We start from the raw sequence: 23,324 nt of genomic DNA, 5'->3' as shown, positions 1-23,324 counted from the left end.
ATGATCTTGAATGTCTTCCATTTTGATTTTTTTTTTATTTCTTAAAATATTTTGAAACTTACCTCATGACTGTAATTAAGTTTTGGTGTTTTCAGATGTCTAAAATGGCTCTTCTATGATACAATTGCTCCAGTTTAACACAGTTTTAAATGAAGTCACATGCCAGACAAGTACAACTTCAAAAGTATTATTTATTTTTGTGAAACCTTAAAATAAGTATAAATTTAATAGATAACCCTATTATGCAATTCCAAGATTTCATATATGAAATGTAGGAATTTGTATATGATAATTTTATTTATGTTTAATATCTCTATGACAGTAGAAAGAAAAAAGAAAAAGCTCAATGTCCAGTAAATTAATTTTTAATGAAATGAATCTAACTTGTAAAAACATGTTAATAAAAGTACTTCAAACTTTACAGAAACATTTTACCCAAGCTCACCAAACCTTTGGGTAAAGTCTTTGAACTGTTTAAGATCATTTTCACTAACAGTTTTAGAATGTGTCTGCATGGACTTGATGAAATCTTCAAGTGTAACTTGATGTGGAATAACCTAAAACAGAGTAGTAAATCTATTAAATAGTAATGATAATAATAATTGACTTACTGATCTATTTTTCATATTTCACATACTGATTAGCTAAATCCAGTTAGTAACAATACACTAATTTAAATTAACTTATTTATGATTTAATATCTAATATTCAAAATTTTTGTTTTCCACTAAACTCATACTTCAATTTTTACAATTAAAATAAGTTTTAGATATAAATTTTCATTGAAATTAGTAAACATGCAATAATTATTCATTAGATTTTGAGACATTCTGAATTTTGACACTGAAAGTTGTAATTAATATATTTAATGTATTTAATAAAAACAACATTGTTGATTTTGTGTATTGAAATTATTCTTTTTTTTATATTCCTTGCATATAACTCTTTAATTGTGGTACTAAAACTGGAATGGTTTGGGTGAAATTGAGTCATGAAATGGTATACAGTTGTGTTTCAAGAAAAAATATATTTCTTTTTATATTATATCTTTTACTTGTTTCAATCATTAGACTGCTGCCATGCTGGGGCACAACCTTGAAGAATTTTTAGTTGGATGAATTGACCTCAGTACTTATTCTTTCTTTTTTAAGCCTGGTAAATATTGTATCAAACTCTTTTGCTGAACTGCTAAGTTATGGGGATGTAAACACACCAACACTGGTTGTCAAGTGGTGGTAGTAGGGGAACACACACACACACACATGATGGATTTCTTTCAGTTTTCATCTACCAAATTCACTCACAAGGCACTCAACCCAAAGCTATATTAGAAGACACTTGACCAAGGTAACATGCAGTGTGACTGAAACATGAATCATGTGGTTGGGAAGCAAGCTTCTTACCACAGCCATGCCTGTGTCTTTATTGAAAAAAAAAATTATTATGAGCAATTTAAAGATCTAGATATACCTTACCCTATCATTTTTTTATAGTGATTCTGTAATGAAATAACATGTCACTGAGTGTGGGACTGGGCCAGCTCTGACCAAACAAACTTATTTCACCCTTGCCCTTTTTCCCTTTTCCTTTTCTCTTCATTTTGTCTCTGCTCTTTATCTCATCTCTTTTCTTCTCTCTGTCTTCCTCTCATCTCTTGATCTTTATTTATCTGCCTAGTCCCATTTGAAGTCATAAATAAATTTTGATTGAGTTCTATGTAGATTTTATTGTCCACTGACCTCTGACCTGCATGTTTCCATAAATTAGGAAAGTTTTCAATGTTTTCACTCTCTTTGAAGATGGCTAAAAGAGGGTTTTTCTACATCTTGTAATCTATTACCCTAATTAAATTTTGATCACCTGAAGTAAAGGGTTTTTCATGATGTAATCATTGTAATCAAACTATTCATCAATAAAGAATGCATTTGAAACAGCTGTAGTGAACCGTTAAACCCATTTGTGATCTTTTACCAATGTGTATATACATATGTGTGTGAAAGAGAGAGAGTTTGTTTCTTACCATTTGACAACTAGTGTTTTATTTACATCCATGTAACCTAGTAGTTCAGGAAAAGGAAACCAATTGAATTTGTACCAAATTTAAGAGTAAGTACTGGGGTCAACTAAGCCTTTCAAGGCAGAGTCCTAGCATGGCTACAAACTAATGACAGAAACAAATAAAAGAATATGTATGCAATTGTGTGTATGTGTTTACAGTGAAGCTCATATTTAGCTGCACTACTTTCATTATGGTAAATCTAGCTCTAGAAAAAAGTTCTATGATGCCTTTGGTGCACTAAGCACATGTTTATTTTACTTAACGGTAAATCCACCCCTGAAACTGGATTACTGACAACCTAACAATTATTTGGTATGAAACTAAAGAGAAATTAAAGAAACAAAAAATGAAAATGAAACATTAAGAAAAACTTACACTTGCTGCAGGTAAATCTTTCAGTTCAGTGCGAATAGCTTGAGGATGAAAAGATTCACAGGGAAGGTATTTTCCATCTGCATTAGGTAAAAAAGTATATATGTTTTTATATAACATTTAAAAGTTGAAAAGAGTACAACATATGAAGATAATTTAAATCAGTTTTGTGATACAGTAAGAGGGAATTAAAAGAAATTAGAAAGTTATTCCATCTTTCACTTTTAGAACTGTTCAATTTACCTATGGATTATAATCAAAGAGATAAAAGTTCTTATGTCTATCAACATTCTAAGTAACAATATTGATCATCATCATCATCATCATCATCATCGTCGTCGTTTAACGTCCGCTTTCCATGCTGGCATGGGCTGGACGATTTGACTGAGGACTGGTGAAACCAGATGGCTACACCAGGCTCCAATCTGATTTGGCAGAGTTTCTACAGCTGGATGCCCTTCCTAACGCCAACCACTCAGAGAGTGTAGTGGGTGCTTTTACGTGCCACCGGCACGAAGGCAAGTCAGCCGGTACTGGCAACGGCCACACTCAAAATGGTGTATTTTATGTGCCACCCGCACAAGAGACAGTCCAGGGGCACTGGCAACAATCTCGCTCGAAAATATTATATATATATGTTACTTGTAATTTTACACTAATTTCAGTATGTGTTATTTTATGCTAAGTATTTTCATACCTAAGATTTTCCAGTATTTAGCACTCTGCATCTTTCTTATAGGTTGAAATAAAGCACCAAGCGTCAGGTTAGCAATATCACTTCCTGAGTAGAGATGTGTCTTTTCTGCTAAAGAATCCCAGTCTTCATCTGAGAAGTCCAAACATGTATTTTTTGTATGGATTTTAAAAAGTTGAAGCCTAGCATCTCTGGAAATAACAAAAAAAAAAACACAAATCACTATTGACTGAGAATCACTGTGTCAATAAGATTTTGCATGAAGATATAATTTTAGTAAATAACAAGACAGTATTTGTAAAAGTGGAATATCTAGAAGATTAATTGGCTGATTATATGGCCAGTATTTTTTTCATCACTTTGAAAAAGCTATGAAAAACAAATTTAAATCTGGCAGTATTAAAACTCAGAATATAAAGGAATGAGACTCATTGTTATAAAGTATTACAAAGGAATGATATTCAATATTACAAAGTATTTAGCCAACTAAATAAGAAGTATTGTCCATCCTGCTTGTTTTATTTCCCCAAATCACTGAATATGGAACATTTTTCACTGAGACTGTTTCAGAATGTTTGCCATTGACTATTTCACTGCTTCCATTTATTCTTTTTTTTTTTTTTTTTTTTTTTTTTTGTTATAAAACTGGCTTTTTTTAACATTTTCAGTAGCCTACTGTAATATTGTTTAATTATTTAGTATCATAATTATGAACAACTGGATATAGGCTTTTTGTAGACCAGTCTAATTCATCCCAGCAAAACTGTTTATACACAATTTTGAAAGATCTACTTGTCTGCAATGAAGAAACTATCAAGAAATATTGTATGAGGTTATCTATGAAGTGAACCGAAGAAATATCCTTGAGAATAACTATGCTCACATGATTGCCATATGTCAAATGTACTATAACACGCTATAACATTATGCTGCTGACATGATTATTTTGACTGAATAAATCCAGTCTTCTGTTCTACATATATCTTATTTATAATTCTAACTCATATCAACAGGAAATTAGAAAAAACAAAATACATCTGACTGAATTATAGTTGTATAAGGCTGCTGCAAGAAACAGAAACCTCAGCAATAGTGTCAAATACTAGAATAGAGTTGAGTAAACTTTTCTCCAAGAAGGCCATCTGACCTTCTGTGTGGGTTCCACAAGTTTGTGTTTGACTAAAGACTAAATTTCTAAATCGTACACAAAAATATAATTATCATTCATACAAGTGAATTATTTGCTATACAAAGTTAAGTAACAGATACAACTGAATTTAATGTTATCTTGCTATGGTCAGGATTCCACTTGCTTCTACATAAAGACAGTGCAGATTTAAGTCTACAATCCAAACTCTTAAAATTTTCTTTCAGATAATTATATGCTTAGAGATTAATTAATTCCAATTGGAGATCATTCAACACTGCTTAAATATTAAAGGTAAAAGCAAGTTGAATAGACTGCCTATATATTTAAAATCAGTAAACTGCCTAGAAAATTAATCTTTAAAAGCAAGATGTCTGCTGTCACTGTTTCCCTAAACAGAAATGTGTAACAAGGAAAAATACTGAAAGTTGTGTTCATTAATTTGTTTGGAAAAGAGTACTAGTTGCATTTGAAATGATTTAATTTCCTCAAACAATTCATAAGCAAAAACACTTTGGCCTTGTAACTTAATGGCTCCATTCATTCAATTTACCAAAAATATGAACTATAAATACTAAATCACTTAAAAATTCACAACTCAAGATCTTCATTTCAAGAAAGAACATTTTTTTTTCTCTCAAATTTAATACACTTTTCAGAACATCTCCCAAGTTTAACTAACTATGATGCAGAGCATCTAAATATTCACATTCCATATTATCCAGAAAACTTCTGATTTAACTCTAATTAAGTTAATAAAATGTACTCTAGGATCAATTTCATGTGTAATATCCAGGACAGATTTACACAAACATCCTTGATGGATAATGCAAAGGAATGGTAACAGAGTGGATGCTCATTTTTCATTTTATCATTAAACATCTTTAAGTGACCAGCATGTTTTCCTATTAGTGAAGATATATGCTTTATTGTAATGTTTAACAACTTGTCCCAATGTGAACCAGATCTGTCCAAGCAATTATTATCACTGTTGGGTTGAGGTTTCTTTCAATGGTTCAAGTAGCAGAAATTCTTCTCCAATAGCAAAATTATTGTTAATTCCTTAAGTAAATACAAGCAGCATGCTGTATCTTGTATGCCCATGCTTTCATCTCAAGAATAAATTGCTAGCTTCAAGGAGCTTAGAGACAAATGTCATCAAAATTTCATCAACACAACAAACCATTTCTCCTTCAAACAACTTCAGCATTGTTTATATTTCAGGGCAGATAATATCAATCAAAACATAAAGATGGACAAAATGCCACTAAACATTTTACCTGGTATGCTAACAATTCTGCCTGCTTACCATCTTAATAATAATAATAATAATAATAATAATAATAATACTTTCTACTATAGGCACAAGGCCTGAAATTTGTGGGAGGGGGACAGTCGATTACTTGACTGGTATGTAATTTATCAACCCCAAAAAGATGAAAGGACAAGCCACTCTCAGAGGAATTTGAATTCAGAACATAAAGACAGACAAAATATCACTAAGTATTTTGTCCAGCATGCTAACAATTCTGTCAGCTTACCACCTTAAATAATAGACAAATAAGTAAATGAAAGTCTTTTATATTTTAAACTTCTTGACACAGCACTGTCTTTTCACAAATTTCATAAATTGCTTCTAAAGTTAATGTTATTAGTCTGAAGATATTTCTTCAATTTATGCTTTTTAAAAACAGCAATACTGTCTTAGCATATTAGACATACTACTTTACTTCTAATATTGTAAATGAATGTTTGTTTGTCCATCCATAGTTAAATGCATGTCATTTATCTTTAATTTTATGTGGGGATTTTTCCATAGGTTTTGTGGCATTCATTACTGGAGAAAATTTGAAATATTCTATATATTTAAGGATTTGTAAAACACTGAACATGTACTAGAAGACACTTTCTGGTTTGTTTTTAAAATATCAAAATCTAACTAGTTTTGTTAAGTGTATTATTCTCTCAAAAATTCTCAAATGCCAAAAATACATGAGACTGTCTTTAGACTGAACAGATAAACTTTATAGGCAGCATGCAACCTACAATCAGTAGTTTGCTCACCTGTGTTCAGGAGAGATCTTGTAAAAAGAAAAAGTTAATGCTAAGTGTTTGAACCATTTTGAAGCTAGTATCTAGTGAAAAATATATACTCTTCAAGACAGCAATTGGAAACTAGTTATATCTCATATTATGTTTGAACAGAGTAACAAAACAGTTGCCAACATTAGAACTTGAAATGTTTTAACTTATTATCAATGTCCTAACCTTTAGGTATGTGAGCTTTCCTTGCTCATTTCCTTGTTACTGGACTACCAAACCTGCAACCACCTAGTATACTAAAAATGCTAGAACCGACTGCTTACTTCTAACGATTACATGCCTTTCAGACCTGCTATCGTTTTTAATCAATAGAATTGGTTGTAAGAAATTCATGTCAGCAATAGCAAATTGATTACTTTCTCAAAGTATTATTTACTTATCAGGAAGTGGAATATAAATCCGTTTCTGGAAACGTCTCAAAAATGCTACATCAAGTTCCCAAGGACAGTTTGTTGCACATAGCAGAAATATATTATCTTTGGTCTCTGTGTTGCCAACTCCTTCCATTTGTTTCAATAGTTCAGTTTTAAATCGTCTTGTATGCTCCTCTTCTTGCACATTTCTCTTTCTGCACAAACTATCAATTTCATCAATAAAAATAACCTAAACACAAGAAGCAAATCATAGTGAAAATAAAAATCAGTGACAATTGGTAAAAACTAAATAGCAGTATAGAGATATAGTAGCAACATATTTACTACAATAACTGTAACTTAATCTAAAAATGAAAAAAAAAATGTGTTTCTGTATAGTTAATATTTTATTTTAGTAATATTTTCTAAAGTTCTTACAGCTAAGAACATTACTATAGTAACATTTTTGTTTCTAATCTAGATGCCTTTTCTATGTTGATTTACTATTGAATGAAGGATTATACTTAAAACAATGCCAAAAGCGATGGTATAAGAATAAAATATCTGAAATATCAAATTGTACTCAATATTCTAAAGTGAATCTCATGAAATGGCTATAGTAAATGTTAAACTAATGTTTTAATTAGAGAAATTTTCAATTAAAGCTTTTCATAGAAACAATATAAGTCATAGAAACAAAATAAGTCTAATGAAATTGTTGAATTAATCTCATGTGTATAAAAATACAGCTTGGACAGGATTTGAACAAAGAAATATGAGGCACAAATCTATATTTTTAGAGTTTTATCATGAGAAAGAAACAGTTTCTCTTTGCTGACCCTTCAAGACTGATAAAATTAATATGGCTTATATTTAGTTTGAACGTCAGTAAATTGACATCTGCAATAAATCATAGGCAGTAAGAGAATTCTGGAGAATTAACATTTTGGAAATGACAGATTGAATATTAGTGCTGGGAAGAGGGAATGGGGGATAATAATCACTGCACTATGTGAGCACTGATTATAACTATTTGATAATTTGATGGACATGTTGCAAAGATACTGTGTCACCATTGCTGCATAGAGTGCTTGGTACCCATGGTTGTGAAGGTAGCTTGTTGGATGTGTATTGTGTTGATGACCATCGTCATGTGGTCTAGCTGGTTGTGTGTATAATAAATGAAACGAATCACAAACTGTTAACTTTTAGCATATTTATTGCTGAACATGATTTACTGTGTTGGCTGTTTACAAAAGAAAGATACTGATAATATAACTACTGACTAGGAGAAAACCACATTGTGTCTATAGTAGGCTAGTCATGGTTGCTTGCGTGTGAGTGTCTGAAGTCATTTCTTGCTCAAGGTGGTCAGTCCAAGTGTCTGATGTGGTCTAATCTTAGCAGTCTGCCTTCTGTAAGTGCCCATGATGGTGTGCATGAATGTTCAAGGCCAATATTAAATATCGGTTATTACTGCAAACTTGGGAAGGTTGATGATGAAATTTGCTCTGAAATCATGCATTCAAAGGTAGATGAAACATTCCTCAGTGTTGAAAAGCTGGTTTTAACTGTTATGTCAGGTGGACGAAAAATTTGTGGGTGAATGTACATGTCTAACCCATTAATAGATATGCTATTAGCATATAAATATCGTAGTAGGGAGCTTGTAGTAGTAAATGTTATGAGCTTTCTGTGTTTGGCCTTTTGAACTTACTGCTGTTTGCTTGCCTTTGACTTGTGTCCATCGCTATTTTGGTGAGTTGGATTTCATGAGATGATAAGTTGGGCTACTACTGTTGCAGTTTTTTGCTGGCCTTTACTTGTGCTGGGCATCACCAATTTTGTGATGGAGATTGAGCACCATTGTTGCATAGAGTGCTTTGTTGCCAATATTGTGGTAGTAGCTTGTTGAATGTGTATTGTGTTGATGATCATTGTCATGTGGTCTAGCAGGCTGCATGTATAATAAATGAAATGAATCACAAACTTTAACTTTTAACATATTTATTGCTGGACATTATTTACTGCATTAACTATTTACAAAAGAAAGATGTCGATATTATAACCACTGACTAGAAGGAGAGAACTGTGTTGTATCCATAGAAGGCTAGCTGTAATACATTGTATAAGGCTGTCTGAAGCCATTTCTTGCTCAAGGTGGTCTTGTCTTAGCAACCTGCTTTCTGTGAGTGTCCAAAGTGGTCTACATGAATGCCCATGGTCATCTAGTTTTAGCTGTCTGTGTGAATACCTGAGGTTAACTACCTAGTGAAATGGGGGTGAAGTTCAGATCATTTGAGGAATCATCACGCCACCGCTTTGTGCTGATTGATCAATTTATAGATCAATCACATAAAATTGTGGTGGTTTACTCATGATCCCTAACTGAATATCTTGTAGTTGGAATTCAAATCTCTGCAAACAGATTCAGGAGTGAAATCTAAGTAAGAAAATTTGACAAAAAGTCATCTTAAATAAAGAGTGTGTAATGAAATGTTTAGTTAATAATGCTTATTTATTATATTGGTGACCTGACACCTTTCCTTAGAGTATGACTGAACTGAAATGCTTTCAACAAGAAATCAATGTTAGGATGTCAACTTGGTATACTTTTTTATTGTATTATTAAAACTGCCAGGAAAAATACCTTGTAGTATTTCTTCTATTGCTTTACATCCTGAGTCCAAATCTTGCTAAGGTCAGCTTTGCCTTTTATTCTTTCAGAGTCAATAAAATAAAGTACCAGTGGAGAAAGGGTCAATGATAACAGCTAAGCTAAACTCCTTCCTCCAAATTTCAAGTCTCATACCTATGCTAGAAATAATTATCAAACCTGACACCACACTAACTCATTCATTCTACAAGGAAGCACAATTCCCCAAATGTTAGATCATACTTCTTTTCTGTTAGACCAATAAACACATGTAGATGCTTAATGAATTCTCTTGACATAGGCGCAGGAGTGGCTGTGTGGTAAGTAGCCTACTTACCAACCACATGGTCCCAGGTTCAGTCCCACTGTGTGGCACCTTGGGCAAGTATCTTCTACTATAGCCTCAGGCCGACCAAAGCCTTTTGAGTGGATTTGGTAGACAGAAACTGGAAGAAACCCGTCATATATATATATATATATATATATATATAAATATATATATATATATATATATATATATATATGTGTGTGTGTGTGTGTGTGTGTGTGTGTGTGTGTGTGTGTGTGTGTGTGTGTGTGTGTATGTTTGTGTGTCTGTTTGTCCCCCCAGCATCGCTTGACAACTGATGCTGGTGTGTTTACGTCCCCTGTAACTTAGCGGTTCGGCAAAAGAGACCGATAGAGTAAGTACTAGGCTTACAAAGAATAAGCTCTGGAGTCGATTTGCTCGACTATAAAGGTGGTGCTCCAGCATGGCCACAGTCAAATGACTGAAACAAGTAAAAGAGTAAAAGTAAACTATAATTAACCTCTTTGAATTTGGAGATAACATTAGTCAGATGAGACTGTTGTGTTACCTTCCATTCACTTTGTATTATATTCCTAGTAGTAAAGTGTGTTCATTTTCACCTGACCATGTTTTAAGTGCAGTAAATTGGGAGATAAGATTTTTTTTACCAAAATATTATAGATGAGAGTCATTCATGGCCACAGCCAACCAAATGAGCTGAGTTTTTGCCAAGTTTAATAAAATGTTTAATTTATATTTCTACTGATTAAAAACTATAATATATACTGTAGACAGTAAAGATTTATCTGAAACTGGATGAAAAGTACTTTTATATTACAAATGGAGCTAGAATACTAACAAACTAAGTTAATCAAATAAAAACAACAACTAAATCACAAAACACAAGTCTAGCAAAAGCTCTGTCAAATCTACAAACATCTGACAATACTTACTGATTTGGATTTGTTTTTACAGGCGTGTTGGAAAAGTTCTTTAATAGATCTAGGAAATATAAGAATGGAAAAAGCATCATAAGCCAGAATTTAGTATGGAACATTGAGAAACTAATTTACAACAGAAATAATAACTAAGGATATAGATACACAACAGACACAAGGAAGGATGATGATGAATAGTATAGCTTAAAAATATAATTAACATCTATATATATATATATATATATATATATAAAATCCTTTGTTTCTCTGTCTATTCCCAATACATTCTCAAATGGCTCAAGCAAATCAAATCAAATTTTACATGGTAATACTATCAGACCCCGTGAGTGTCAACATGTCATTTTTGGGGATTAAACAATGCAAAATTTGCACTGGTTCTATATTACATGCCAAAACTCAAACAATAAAAGTGAAAGAATAACATCTATATTGTAATGTGATATATTGTTTCACTTTTATCCTTGTACTTTTAATTCTAACCACGATAACGACATCACATTTTGTATATGACTGTGTATCTGTCTGTGAATGTGTGTATGAGTATATGAATGTGTATGTCTCACAGTGTATGTGTGTCTATGCGCGTTAAGTATGTTATTAAACACTATATGTTTCACTTTTATACTTTTACTTTTAATTCTAACCACAATGATGTGTGAGTGTGTGAGTGTGTTTATGTCTCACAGTGTGTGTGTGTGTCTTTTCGTGTTAGGTACGTTATTAAACATTCAATATGTATGTAAGGGCTGGTCAGTGTCAATACAAAATTTTATTTTCATTTCGATTAAAACAATATAACATTTCATAGAGATAATCTATTTACAGAGATGTACTTGCATAGCAAGTGACTTGACCTGAGATTGTGTTCTTGGAACATATATATATATATATATATATATATATATATATATATATACACCTTCGACGGAGTAACAGTTATATATACAACTTGAACAGACACACATATCAGTGATAGGTTAGGGCATGGAATCTTCCAAACGGATGTATTACATGTCGCTTAGTCGAATTACACCATTGTTTACTCCACAAATGTTTTGTCATCAATACTGCACTTTCCCATATCACCTGTTTCAACATGATATATATACAAACTATACCATTTTAATCCCAGGCAATGCCGGGTATCTCTGCTATTCTACAATAAATCAATTACTAAAATTTTAGCATTTGTCAATTAACATATAAAATCCCAAGCAATTTAACATTTCTGCATAAATGAGAATAAGGAATAATAGATACCCATTTGATAGATTATCTTTGCAAATACATGGTGTCTTATTGAAATGAGTATCAATGCTAATATAGAAACCACATTTAATGAAAATTTAAATACTGAATTCAAAAGACTGATTTGTCTGAGATTTTATGATTTCTATAGTTAAGCTATTTGTTTAATATTCTAATTCTTTCTTTAAGGACATACAAACTAAAACTTACTTTTCACTTTCTCCAACCCAACTTGAAAGGAGATTAGCACTCGATATGGAATAAAATGTAGAGGTTATTGCTGAAGAAAGGGCAAGTGCCAAACGAGATTTTCCAGTTCCTGGTGGTCCATACAATAATATTCTTTTCCAAGGTCTTCTATTTCCTAAAAAAAAAAATAATAATGAAAAAAAAAAAAAAAGATATATAGTGATGTTACTTAATTTAAAGACAAGAGTCTTGAAATGAAAGAGATGATAGAATTTGAGGAAAAAGATGAATGATAAATGAAAGGCATTTAAGAGATAACATAATTTCAGATCAAATTGTGCTATGGTAATGGACAGATGCTATCCATTCCCCATGCTTATTCCCCTGAGCTTAACAAACTCTTAATTTCAATTAATTGTCAAATTCAGACCTAACATTAGAGCTTATAATTCCTATAATCACATGTCACAGGTACTAAAGATCAAAATACAAATAGACTAGGAGTGTATACACATATATGGTTGGGCCGTCCATAAATAACTTTCACATTTAATTGCATCCTCCAATCAGGAACCACTATTTGCTCAAATGTACATTTATAACACAGTATATAAAACTGGATTATTGAATGGGAATACTAAACAGACTAGACAGGGATGTCATGAGATTACTACTAATTATGATGCTAAAAGAGGAAATTTGCAGCTCTATTTCACAATAACAGTAAAAGACATTTCATCTCTATTAAAACTCAAGATTTGTCATTTCATCTATATATATAAAACTGAGAATGTGTGTCTGTCTGTATGTGTGCATCACTAAAACTCGAGAACTACCCAACCAATTTCATTCAAATTTTACACAGGCCTTATTTAGGGTCCATGCAGTGTCATGGATCAAACAATTTTTGAACTTCTTGCCTAATGTGAGCCCAGAGCAATCTCTTATCACTTACAGTATTTCAGTATGGCCACTGATAAAAAATTTTTTTGCAAAAGAGAAACAATAACATCTCTATTGTAATGTGAGATAATACTTTCAGTTTAGTACTTTCACTATTAATACTGAAACTATTATCTCACATATATACATGTATACACACACATATATATATATTATGTACTTCTAATATAAGGATAACATTTTTTTCAAAAAAATTTTTTATCAGTGGCCAGCATATTAAAATACCTTTTAAGGTGAAAATTATAAGCAATTATAAATAAGATCAAAAGAAAAAATTTCTATGCCAATATGCCGAAAAAATAAACTTTGTATCGTCTAACCACATACAATATTTCACTATAAATATACAGCGTGTTGAATCAAGGAAAGCAAGCTAACAGAAATTTTTAAAAATCCCATTATCCTCGAATCTGACCGATTTCTGGATTAATTCAAATGGATCCTTCCTTCGTCAGCAAGGTACACTAGTTAAATGATAATTACAGAAAAACCAACATTGGTTAAAGTATACATTGGGTCATCCCATAAATAATTCAGTTTTTTTCAATTGCATGAACTAAAAGTTGGAGGGGGATGGAATAAACTACCTGCTTCAACTTGCTATAAAAACAGGTAGTAATTTTACCTTGTCCTTATTCTTAGTGCAAGTTTTGAAGAATGCAGCTCGATTTTAAGTTATTTTTTCAAAGCTATAATGGAAGTGACAAAGGAGCATATTTAGCATATTTTGCTTTATGAGTTCAATAAAAGCGATAATGCAACAGAAAATACAAGGAATATTAATGCAGTATATGGGGATTGCATAACATGTGTAAGCCAGCTTCAATGATGGTTCCAGAAATTCTGAGCCAGAAACTACAGCCTAGAAGATAAGCTTCATCCTGGAAGATCTGTAGTGCTCAACAAGGATGTTGTGCAAACCCTGATGGAACAAAATCCCATTGTAACTGTTGAAGAACTAGCAGAGAAGCTTGGATTTGGTCATTCAATCATTTGACACCTGCATGCCATTGGAAAAGTTAGCAAACTGGGTCAATGGGTTCCTCACAAACTTTCCAATTGTGTGCAGAAAGTGAATGTGTGCTCTTCTTTGTTGTCACATCTCACAAATGAACCTTTTTTGGAGTGAATAGTGGTGAGAAATGGGTTCTCCATAAAAATGTCAAGCGCTGAAGACAGTGGGTAGGGAAAGGTGAAACACCAGCACCCCAGGCTAAAGAAAGTCTTCACCCATGTAAGGTGTTGTTATCTGTTTGGTGGGATATGAAAGGTTTAGTCCACTTTCTATGCTCAGCCACATTCAGCAAGGATGACATTCCAAAGGCTGGAACAGTTTGAATAGGAAACGATGCCCCACCTACCATATTCGCTGGACATTTCTCCATCTAATTATTATTTATTCCAGTCTTCAAAATCATTTGAACAGAAAAAATATGAATTTTGTAGATGAGGTCAGAACAGTACTGGAGGAGTATTTTTTGTCACAGACAAGTGAATTTTGGAAGAAGGGCCTTGCAAGTCTACCAGATAAAGAGCATTGTAGAAAATGAATGAGAGTATATTTTAGATAAAACAAGAACTTTATCTTAATTTTGAAAATAAAGGAAGTATAAAAAAAACACATTATTTATGAGATGACCCAATATATTTGGCTGGAAACATTGGAAAATCATTATGTACAAAATTAGAATCAACACTGTAATTAAAGAAGATATTGCTGTACTCATCATTTAGATATTTACCCGTAAAAAGATGTGGAAACTGCAAGGGCATTATAATAGCTTCATATAATGCCTGTTTGGCATCAGATAAACCAGCAACATCATTAAATGTCAAATGGCTTTTGGTATATATGCTGTCTTCAATGGCAGTTATTCGGTTTTGTTTAAATTTACCTATTAATGAGATTAATGGTCAGAATTTGTAATCTATTATAAATACTAATTAGCAAAATAATTAAAAAAGAAAAAAAAAATTAATAACAAAAGGAATATTTTCAGCTGATGTCCATAGCTGGGATGGAATTTCTAAGTCACAATTTTTTTTTTTTCACATACTGTAAATTCTCAAGGGAAATGAGTTCAGAAGTCTGTTAAACTGATGATAATTTAGGAGGCATCTTTCCTCTCTCTCTCATGCACATCCTTACATGATTTCCTTTACAACACATACACAGCCTTTCTTTTATCTTAGTCATTCTTTACTCTACCTACTAACTACTCTAACAGTATTTTTCAACATCATCCTCATCATCTGCTATCTGTTTTCCATGCTGGCATGGGTAAGAAAATTTGACTGGGGCTGGTAAGCCAGAGAGCTGCACCAGGTTCCAGTCTATTTTGGCTAGGTTTCTACAGCTGGATGCCCTTCCTAATGTCAACCACTCCACAGAATGTACTGGGTGTCTATTACATGTCACTAGCACAGATGCTTTCTATGTATCACTGGCACAGGTGCCTTTTATATATCACTGGTACAGGTGCCCTTAATGTGTTACTGGCACAGGTGCTTTCATATATCAATGGTACTGGCCATGACTACAATGTCACTTAGCTTGACATGTCTTCGCGAGTACAGCAAATTACCAAATGTCTCAGGCACATTTTTCATTTTCTCTATTTCTTTTTGCTATTGATTCTTTTTTGTGTTTTTATTTTGTTTAAATTTTTTACTCCTTTCCATATTGTTCTATAGATTATTTTATTAATTTTTTTCCATCTCTGCTCTCAATTGTTTATATCTTCAGTACTTCTCCATTAATGTAATAAATTATTACTTATTGACATATATTGTCATTTTATCTATTATATCTGAAATCTTTTAAATTAGCGTCCACTAAATTAATAAGCATTCTTTAATGTAAAAGTTGGGTCGTAATAATACTGAACATGAATAGAAGATTAATTACAAATATTACTGAGCTAATCCACACAAAATAGGATAAAGTGTCTTTTTAATAAATGTAGGGAGAGGACCAAATCAATAAGTTCCTCAGAGTTCTTGAATATATCTTTAAATAAGAAGCCAATATAATGTACTTCAAAGAAAATATTATATAATCAATACAAAAGGATTGTGTGTGTACACATAAAATGTTTCATATACTACCATTCATATTGCATAAGATTCTTAAACAATGAAATATACTCTACCTATCATCATCATCATCGTTTAACATCCGCTTTCCATGCTAGCATGGGTTGGACGATTTGACTTAGGAATGGTGAAACCAGATGGCTACACCAGGCTCCAATCTGATTTGGCAGAATTTCTACAGCTGGATGCCCTTCCTAATGCCAACCACTCCGAGAGTGTAGTGGGTGCTTTTACGTGCCACCGGCATGAAGGCCAGTCAGGCGGTACTGGCAATGGCCACACTCAAAATGGTGGATTTTACGTGCCACCTGCACAGGAGCCAGTCCAGCAGCACTGGCAATGATCTCACTCGAATGTCTTTACACATGCCACCAGCACAAGTGCCAGGAAGGCGACGCTGGGCACAGGTGCCATCATGATTTTGCTTGCCCCAACAGGTCTTCGCAAGCCGAGTTTAGTCTCCAATGAAGGAGACGATGTTGGCATGGGTGCCAGTCGTCGAATTTAGTTTGATTTCACTTGCCTCAACAGGTCTTCGCAAGCGGAGTTTAGTGTCCAATGAAGGAAGCTACGCATAAGTGGGCTGGCTACACCCCTGGCAGAGGCCTTGGACTTAGGTCTCACTTGGCTTGCCGGGTCTTCTCACGCACAGCATATTTCCAAAGGTCTCGGTTAGAAGTCATCGCCTCAGTGAGGCCCAATGTTCGAAGGTTGTGCCTCACCACCTCATCCCAGGTCTTCCTGGGCCTACCTCTTCCACAGGTTCCCTCAACTGCTAGGGAGTGGCACTTTTTCACACAGCTATCCTCATCCATTCTTGCCACATGACCATACCAGCGCAATTGTCTCTCTTGTACACCACAACTGATGCTTCTTAGGTCCAACTTTTCTCTCAAGGTACTTACGCTCTGACTAGTATGCACACTGACATTACACATCCATCGGAACATACTGGCTTCATTCCTTGCGAGCCTGCGCATGTCTTCAGTAGTCACGGCCCATGTTTCATTGCCATGTAACATGGCTGTTCGTACACATGCATCATACAGTCTGCCTTTTACTCTGAGTGAGAGGCCCCTTGTCTCCAGCAGAGGTAAGAGCTCTCTGAACTTTGCCCAGGCTATTCTTATTCTAGCAGTTACACTTTCAGCGCACCCTCCCCCACTACTAACTTGGTCACCTAGACAGCAGAAGCTATCAACTAAGTCTAGTTTTTCTCCCTGGAATGAGATAGAAGTTGTTTCCTGTTTGTTTACAGTGTTTATTGCACCTGAACATCTGCCACATACAAAAACTAACTTCCTAGTTAACCTTCCTTTGATATTGCTGTACCTCTTATGTGTCCATAGCTTGCACTGGGTACATCTTATAGAGTTTCTACCTATGCCTTTTCTACAGATCGAGCAGGGCTTGATAACTAGTGTTGGTGTGCTTACATTCCTGTAACTAAACAGTTTGGTAAAAGAGGCTGATAGAATAAGTACCAGGCTTTAAAAAACAAGTACTGGAGTCGATTCATTCAACTAAACTAAAAAAAAATTTGTCAATGGCCAAGCACCCACTACACTCTCGGAGTGGTTGGCATTAGGAAGGGCACCCAGCTGTAGAAACTCTGCCAGATCAGATTGGAGCCTGGCGCATCCTTCATCCTTCTGGTTCGCCAGTCCTCAATCAAATCGCCCAACCCATGCTAGCATGGAAGGCGGACGTTAAACGATGATGATGATGATAATATATATATATATATAAATAGATAGATAGACAGACATTTTGATAGATAGATATATATGTATATATATATATATATATATATATATATATATATATATATATATATATATATATATATATATATATATACAGGTTACTCCATAATTGGATATTTAATTGCTTGAACAATTGTTTCATGAAATACAGCAGAATTTATATTTAATTCCACTTCATTGGAAATTTGATTTGCCATAAGATGGCATCATAATGTATTTATAGAATATTATTTCAATATATTATTTCACTCTAAAAGTGAAGTCATAATACAAACTTTTTTCTGATGGACATGTATCACATTTTGGGTGTTCAGACTGTTTTTTCTTCCATTTAGCAATCTTTCTATGATGAGATTCTAAACACTTCAAAAGATGCCACAACACATTCTGAAACAGTAAAATATAACATTATCATTGGTGTTTTAACATATTTTCTTCATACCGACATAGGTCGAATGGGTCTATCATACTGGTCTCGATATTTTGTACTCTCTTTTGCCATGTCAAGCAAATTGCTTAGCAGCATTTCATCCATCTTTACGTTCTGATTTCATATACCACCAAGGTCGACTTTGCTTTCATCCTTCACAGTTGATGGAATAAGTACTAGTTGAGTAGTGGAGATGATGTAATCAACTTATCCTCTTCCCCCAATTGCTGGCCTTGTGCCAAAATTTGAAACCAATATTTTGTTCTCTCAAATCTTCAGTTGTATAAATCACCCTCCACAGAATGAACATCATACTTTTCACCTAACTTTCATCATCTATTTAACATCACATGTCCATATCAGTACAGATTCTCCTTGCATAAACCAACCAGTACCTTTAATATCCAGCCAGTTAACATTACATATCCAATAGATCATGCTCACCTCATTTCTCTCAAACTTTTGCAGATCTTTCATGTTCAATGCTCATGTTTCATTATTGTGCATCATTGCAATAAGCAAATTATCACCTCCATATAAGAACATATAAGAGTTGTCTTAAATGTTCATTTCATAGTTCTTACTACTAACATCTGTTAACCTGTGATTTCTATCAGCCTGCCAAATACCTCAATGCATCATTGTTTGACACTCTCCTTACAAATTGAGCAAAATCACTTTTTAGGAAAAGTGGTATAAATCTAATTATTTTCTACTCTCCTAAGAACTAAATCAGGGAAAGAATACTTATTTTCTGTACATCAGCTATTATAACTATTTGCAGTGCATACAAATTAGAAAAGATTAGTTGCTAATAAGTATTTACAGCCCATACAAATTAGGACTGTTTTGCCCATGAAAAGATAAAAACTGAGGAGTAATCAATTTATTTTCCATAAATGTTTGATTATTAAAAGGTATACTTTAGATGATACATAACTTTCAAATTATTCAAAAACTGTGTAATGCACTATGAATTCATTCTCTTTGTCAACATATGCACTATTATGTAAATTAGACTGACCATTTGAATTTTATCCTAGTCTATATAGAATATAAGTGGTTATAAGCTATAAATCTCTATTAGCAGATGTGTATTCTTTTGCTGATTAAGTGTAAGAACTAACCAGACTGATTCCACTTTTTCTACTGACACAAGATATGAAATTTTTGCAGAAGAGCTAAAATTGTATGTTTATTAATGTGACATTTCATTTCAAATTACCTCAAAATGCTGTATAGTGCATTATGAATATAACTATTTTTATTTTAGTTTACCATAATTTTTTTCATATATATTTACTGTTTTCAATTAGAGATGATGTAAAAAAAAATTTAGTTACCACTAAAAGCTGGTCATTTTCTGTGGTCATAAGTTGTTGAATAATTCCATGGCAGTGTTGAATTATATTTAAAGTTGTATCTTTGTTAAAATCTGGAGATATCTGAATATTCCTCAATACATTTTCCAAACTAAAATTGAAATATATAACTTTTTATTGTATGTGTGTTGGATGAAAAAATGCTTTATATATTACAAAATCAAAAGTATGTGAGAAAGTAAGAATGGGTAAAATTGAAGGCAGTTGGAAAGTGAACACAATCTTATCTTTAACTTAACCTAAGTAAATTACTTTATGAGAGATATTGTATACATTACTAATATAAAGAATTTCAAAGGGGAGCCTTCTCATGCAAAGAATTATGGGAATATTTTAGAAGAAAGCAGGGAAAACCCATAATTAGTCTAATGTGTTAATTCTTCAGTTCAACAGAAATAACACCTAATTCCTTCAATCATTGACAGCGGGCCTTAATGGATTAATATCTTATTTCAATGGTAATGTAATTATCCATAAAACATTATGTTAAATTATTTCATTTAACATATTCATATGTAAACTGAATTAAAAGTCTAAATATAAAACATGTTCTATTAGCTATTACAAAAAATATTAACAATAATTTGTCATAGTAATCTTGAAATCAAATTAATACAACTTACCAAGAAACAGATTCTGTGGTGGTTTTGAAGAGCAATGAAAGGAAAAAAATATAAAAATAATCATAAAATGAACATCAGGGCAAAATGATATCTTTCAACAAGCCACAGAAGCAATTATTTTCAAGGATAAACGTAATTAACCTTTTAAACACCAACGTAGAAATTTTTACAAAAGTATTTTTGCTTATATAATAAGCAATTTACCAAAATTATAATTTGCCTGCACATTCTACCATATAAGTCAAAACATTTCCCCCAAGATCATGAAATAGACATTGTTTTGACTTGAACATATTAAATCAAAGTTGAACTTCATTTGCAAAACTTTAAGAAGAATGGTACAAATTAGGTCTGCTGAAAATACTTGCTGACAGTTACATTAAAAAGGTCCAAATATATAAGATAATCATGTCAGAACAATTTATTAAATTTTAAATATAAACATAACCAATTTTTAAAAATATTTGAATAAAATAAATTTAATCTCAGTAAGAGAGCGTTTGAAAAAAGAATAAAGTTTTTAACGAAAATAATGTGTATTTAGTATTTTTATAACGAAAATAAGGCGATAAGTAAAATTAGATCATTAATAAATCATTTCATGAATTTTATTCTGAACATTTTAATTATGTAATCAGTTGTTTATTCGTGGGATTTTCTTTTACCAATTCTACATTTTAAACTCGAGGTTTTGTTCTCCACTAGTAATACAGTTATCTTGAAAGACGTCAATATCAATCTACTTTCCATAAAAAGCAAAGACGTTTTGTCAATGTAAACAAAACCAAAGGCAATGCTTAAAGGAAACATTTTAATGTTAGCGACTAAAAATTTTCTTAATAAGCAAAATCAAATCTTAGCCATTAGCTTTTCTTTTTTTTACTTCTGTCAGTGAACGCATCAACATTGTTTCTATTTTGTTAACACAAATATTTATAACCAAGGGCCCTCAGACTAAGTAGGAAATTATTCTAATTTTATATTTAAAAAAACTGCATCGTCGATTCAATGATAATAAGAGTAGAAACGAAAAAGAAATTACATTTCCATAATAGCCTGTTTACACATCAGTATATAACTAACTGTTAAATAAGTATTATTAAATATGAATGAGGTTTTCTGTTTATTTGATGAACTGCAAGACTCGAAGTGACAAAACAACATTGACTGGAAAATTGCAATTAGGATTGGTTAGGAAACAAAATAAAGAAAATAGGTAACAATTAAAATGATAAACAACATACCAGCGTATAATGGCAGGACAGTCATTTCGTAAAATCGTCTGCTTTTTTTTTTTCAAGAAAGGTAAGTAGCCGAGATCGTAATGTTTTTATGAAAGCAAAATGGAAATAAATATCAGAGAAAGTTAATTTTAAAATCTACTTCTTTTTTTTATTTTTCACAAGAAAATAATGTCATGAATTGAATGAAATATAAAAATAATAAAAGTTATTTCGTTAAAATCGATTGTAGCCGAATAATGATCGGGATGGCTGCCAATCTAACAATTCATGGCCCATAATGCAATTCTCTCTTGAATCGTTTTGATTTGGAACAAAAATTACGAGCTAATTGACTGAATTCACTTTTATTATTGCGGCAATTTATTAATCTTTAATCTGTTTTTTTAAAACAGCAAAAGGTTACCAGGTTGTTGTTTTTTTTTTTTGTTACTCGTATATCACTGGTAAACTGACATGAGTAACCGTAAACGTGACAGAATATGTACAATGCGACATTTAGTTGTAGTATGGAGGCATGTGCTGTAACAGTATGTTGCTGCATCGACAATTTGTTGGTTATTCCCTACTATTCTTGGCAGATAACTCCTCTGCACCACTCAAGCGAATACCCTCCACAGGGGCGGACCCAAGGAGGCGGAGACTTAAGGGGCACGTACACACCCTCAAGAAAAAAAATTGTATTCCCTTCTGACCTTGTGCCCTCCGTTCGAAAAATTCCTGGGACCAGCCCTGCTCCAACCTATGGTTTTGTTTGGGTAGTTGTTGCTGGTAAGAGTTTTACCAGGTTGGAGTGCATATCCCACCTCAACATAGAGGAAACATTGGGTCTATTTTTTGATATGCTGGTCCTAACATAGCACTAGAGCAACTTGAAATAAAGTGTTTTGCTCAAGAACACAACATGCCCAGTGTGGATATATGTTAAACTGAACTGAAAAAAGTAACTCACTCTAAAGCAAATTTAAAGCCACAGTGTGTATTACAGGGAAAAATCTCTGGTTGGTAAGTTCTCTCAGAGCTGTCCAAGCAGTAGCATGTCTGTACTCAGTAGAGGTTGTCATGTTCTTCAGTTTTGGATTTAATGTGTACTTCTAATGCCTTCTTGTATATTCACTTCATCAAATGTGACCAGCTGAATCAAGGTTCATTTCAGTATTCCTAATGGACCTAGATTCATGTTTTTTTTTTTTTTTTGGCTATTTCAAATAGTCTGGCTCTTGTTACTTTCTCATTCAAAGCAAAGTTTGGTATTTTCTTTCTCTTTGAGAACTATTCTAGTGCTATATTTCTGTTAGTGTGTTATATACAGCATTGCAATTCTTGTCCTCAAATCTGTCATAGACTGATGAACCTGTTGTGTATTGCAACCATAAACTTTGTGCACCTGTTACTTTTCCCCGAGTTGATTTGTTTCACGAGAACATTGGCTAATACTTTGTTGCTTAGATTACTACATGGTAACATAGCCTGTTCTATAATAATGGATACATGCAATATAATAAATTTAACTAGAATATTTTTTACATCTTCCATATTGTAAAGATTTAAGTATCACCTAAATCCTTAGAGAAATGTTCAGTATAATATAAATACACTTTGGACATATGTAACACATAAACAGTTTGTTATAATAAATATATGAAAACATTAAATTGTATGGTCATCAGTGTGTTTGAGGCTATGTCACCACTACTGCTCTCCCTAACACCAAGGCATATTTTTCCTCACCTGTCTATCGAGTACATGTCTGT

The 23,324-nt window shown here is 32.8% G+C and overlaps 1 protein-coding gene across 2 annotated transcripts; it reads right to left on the bottom strand.

The window, feature by feature from the left end:
• Positions 1–173: 173 nt before the first annotated feature.
• Positions 174–22,092, bottom strand: LOC106881709 (uncharacterized). Of its 2 annotated transcripts, none has more exons than XM_089348885.1 (10): positions 21,574–22,092; positions 19,668–19,816; positions 18,170–18,281; positions 14,775–14,927; positions 12,091–12,244; positions 10,627–10,675; positions 6,752–6,978; positions 3,129–3,316; positions 2,435–2,511; positions 174–557 (listed from the first exon to the last, which is right to left on the bottom strand). In XM_089348885.1, the coding sequence occupies exons 1-10, from the start codon at positions 21,596–21,598 to the stop codon at positions 432–434; spliced, it is 1,260 nt and encodes a 419-aa protein (XP_089205011.1). In that variant the 5' UTR covers positions 21,599–22,092; the 3' UTR covers positions 174–431. The 2 variants fall into 2 exon arrangements, with proteins under 2 accessions (XP_089205011.1, XP_014787667.2); XM_014932181.3 differs by lacking the exon at positions 21,574–22,092 and adding an exon at positions 20,330–20,539 and having other exon boundaries at positions 19,668–19,797.
• Positions 22,093–23,324: the final 1,232 nt, after the last annotated feature.

This window comes from Octopus bimaculoides, chromosome 3, assembly GCF_046866305.1.
Source record: "Octopus bimaculoides isolate indiv1 chromosome 3, ASM4686630v1, whole genome shotgun sequence".
NCBI lineage: Eukaryota > Metazoa > Mollusca > Cephalopoda > Octopoda > Octopodidae > Octopus > Octopus bimaculoides.
Note: the sequence above shows the minus strand (reverse complement) of the source record. Positions and strands in the feature narration are given on the sequence as shown.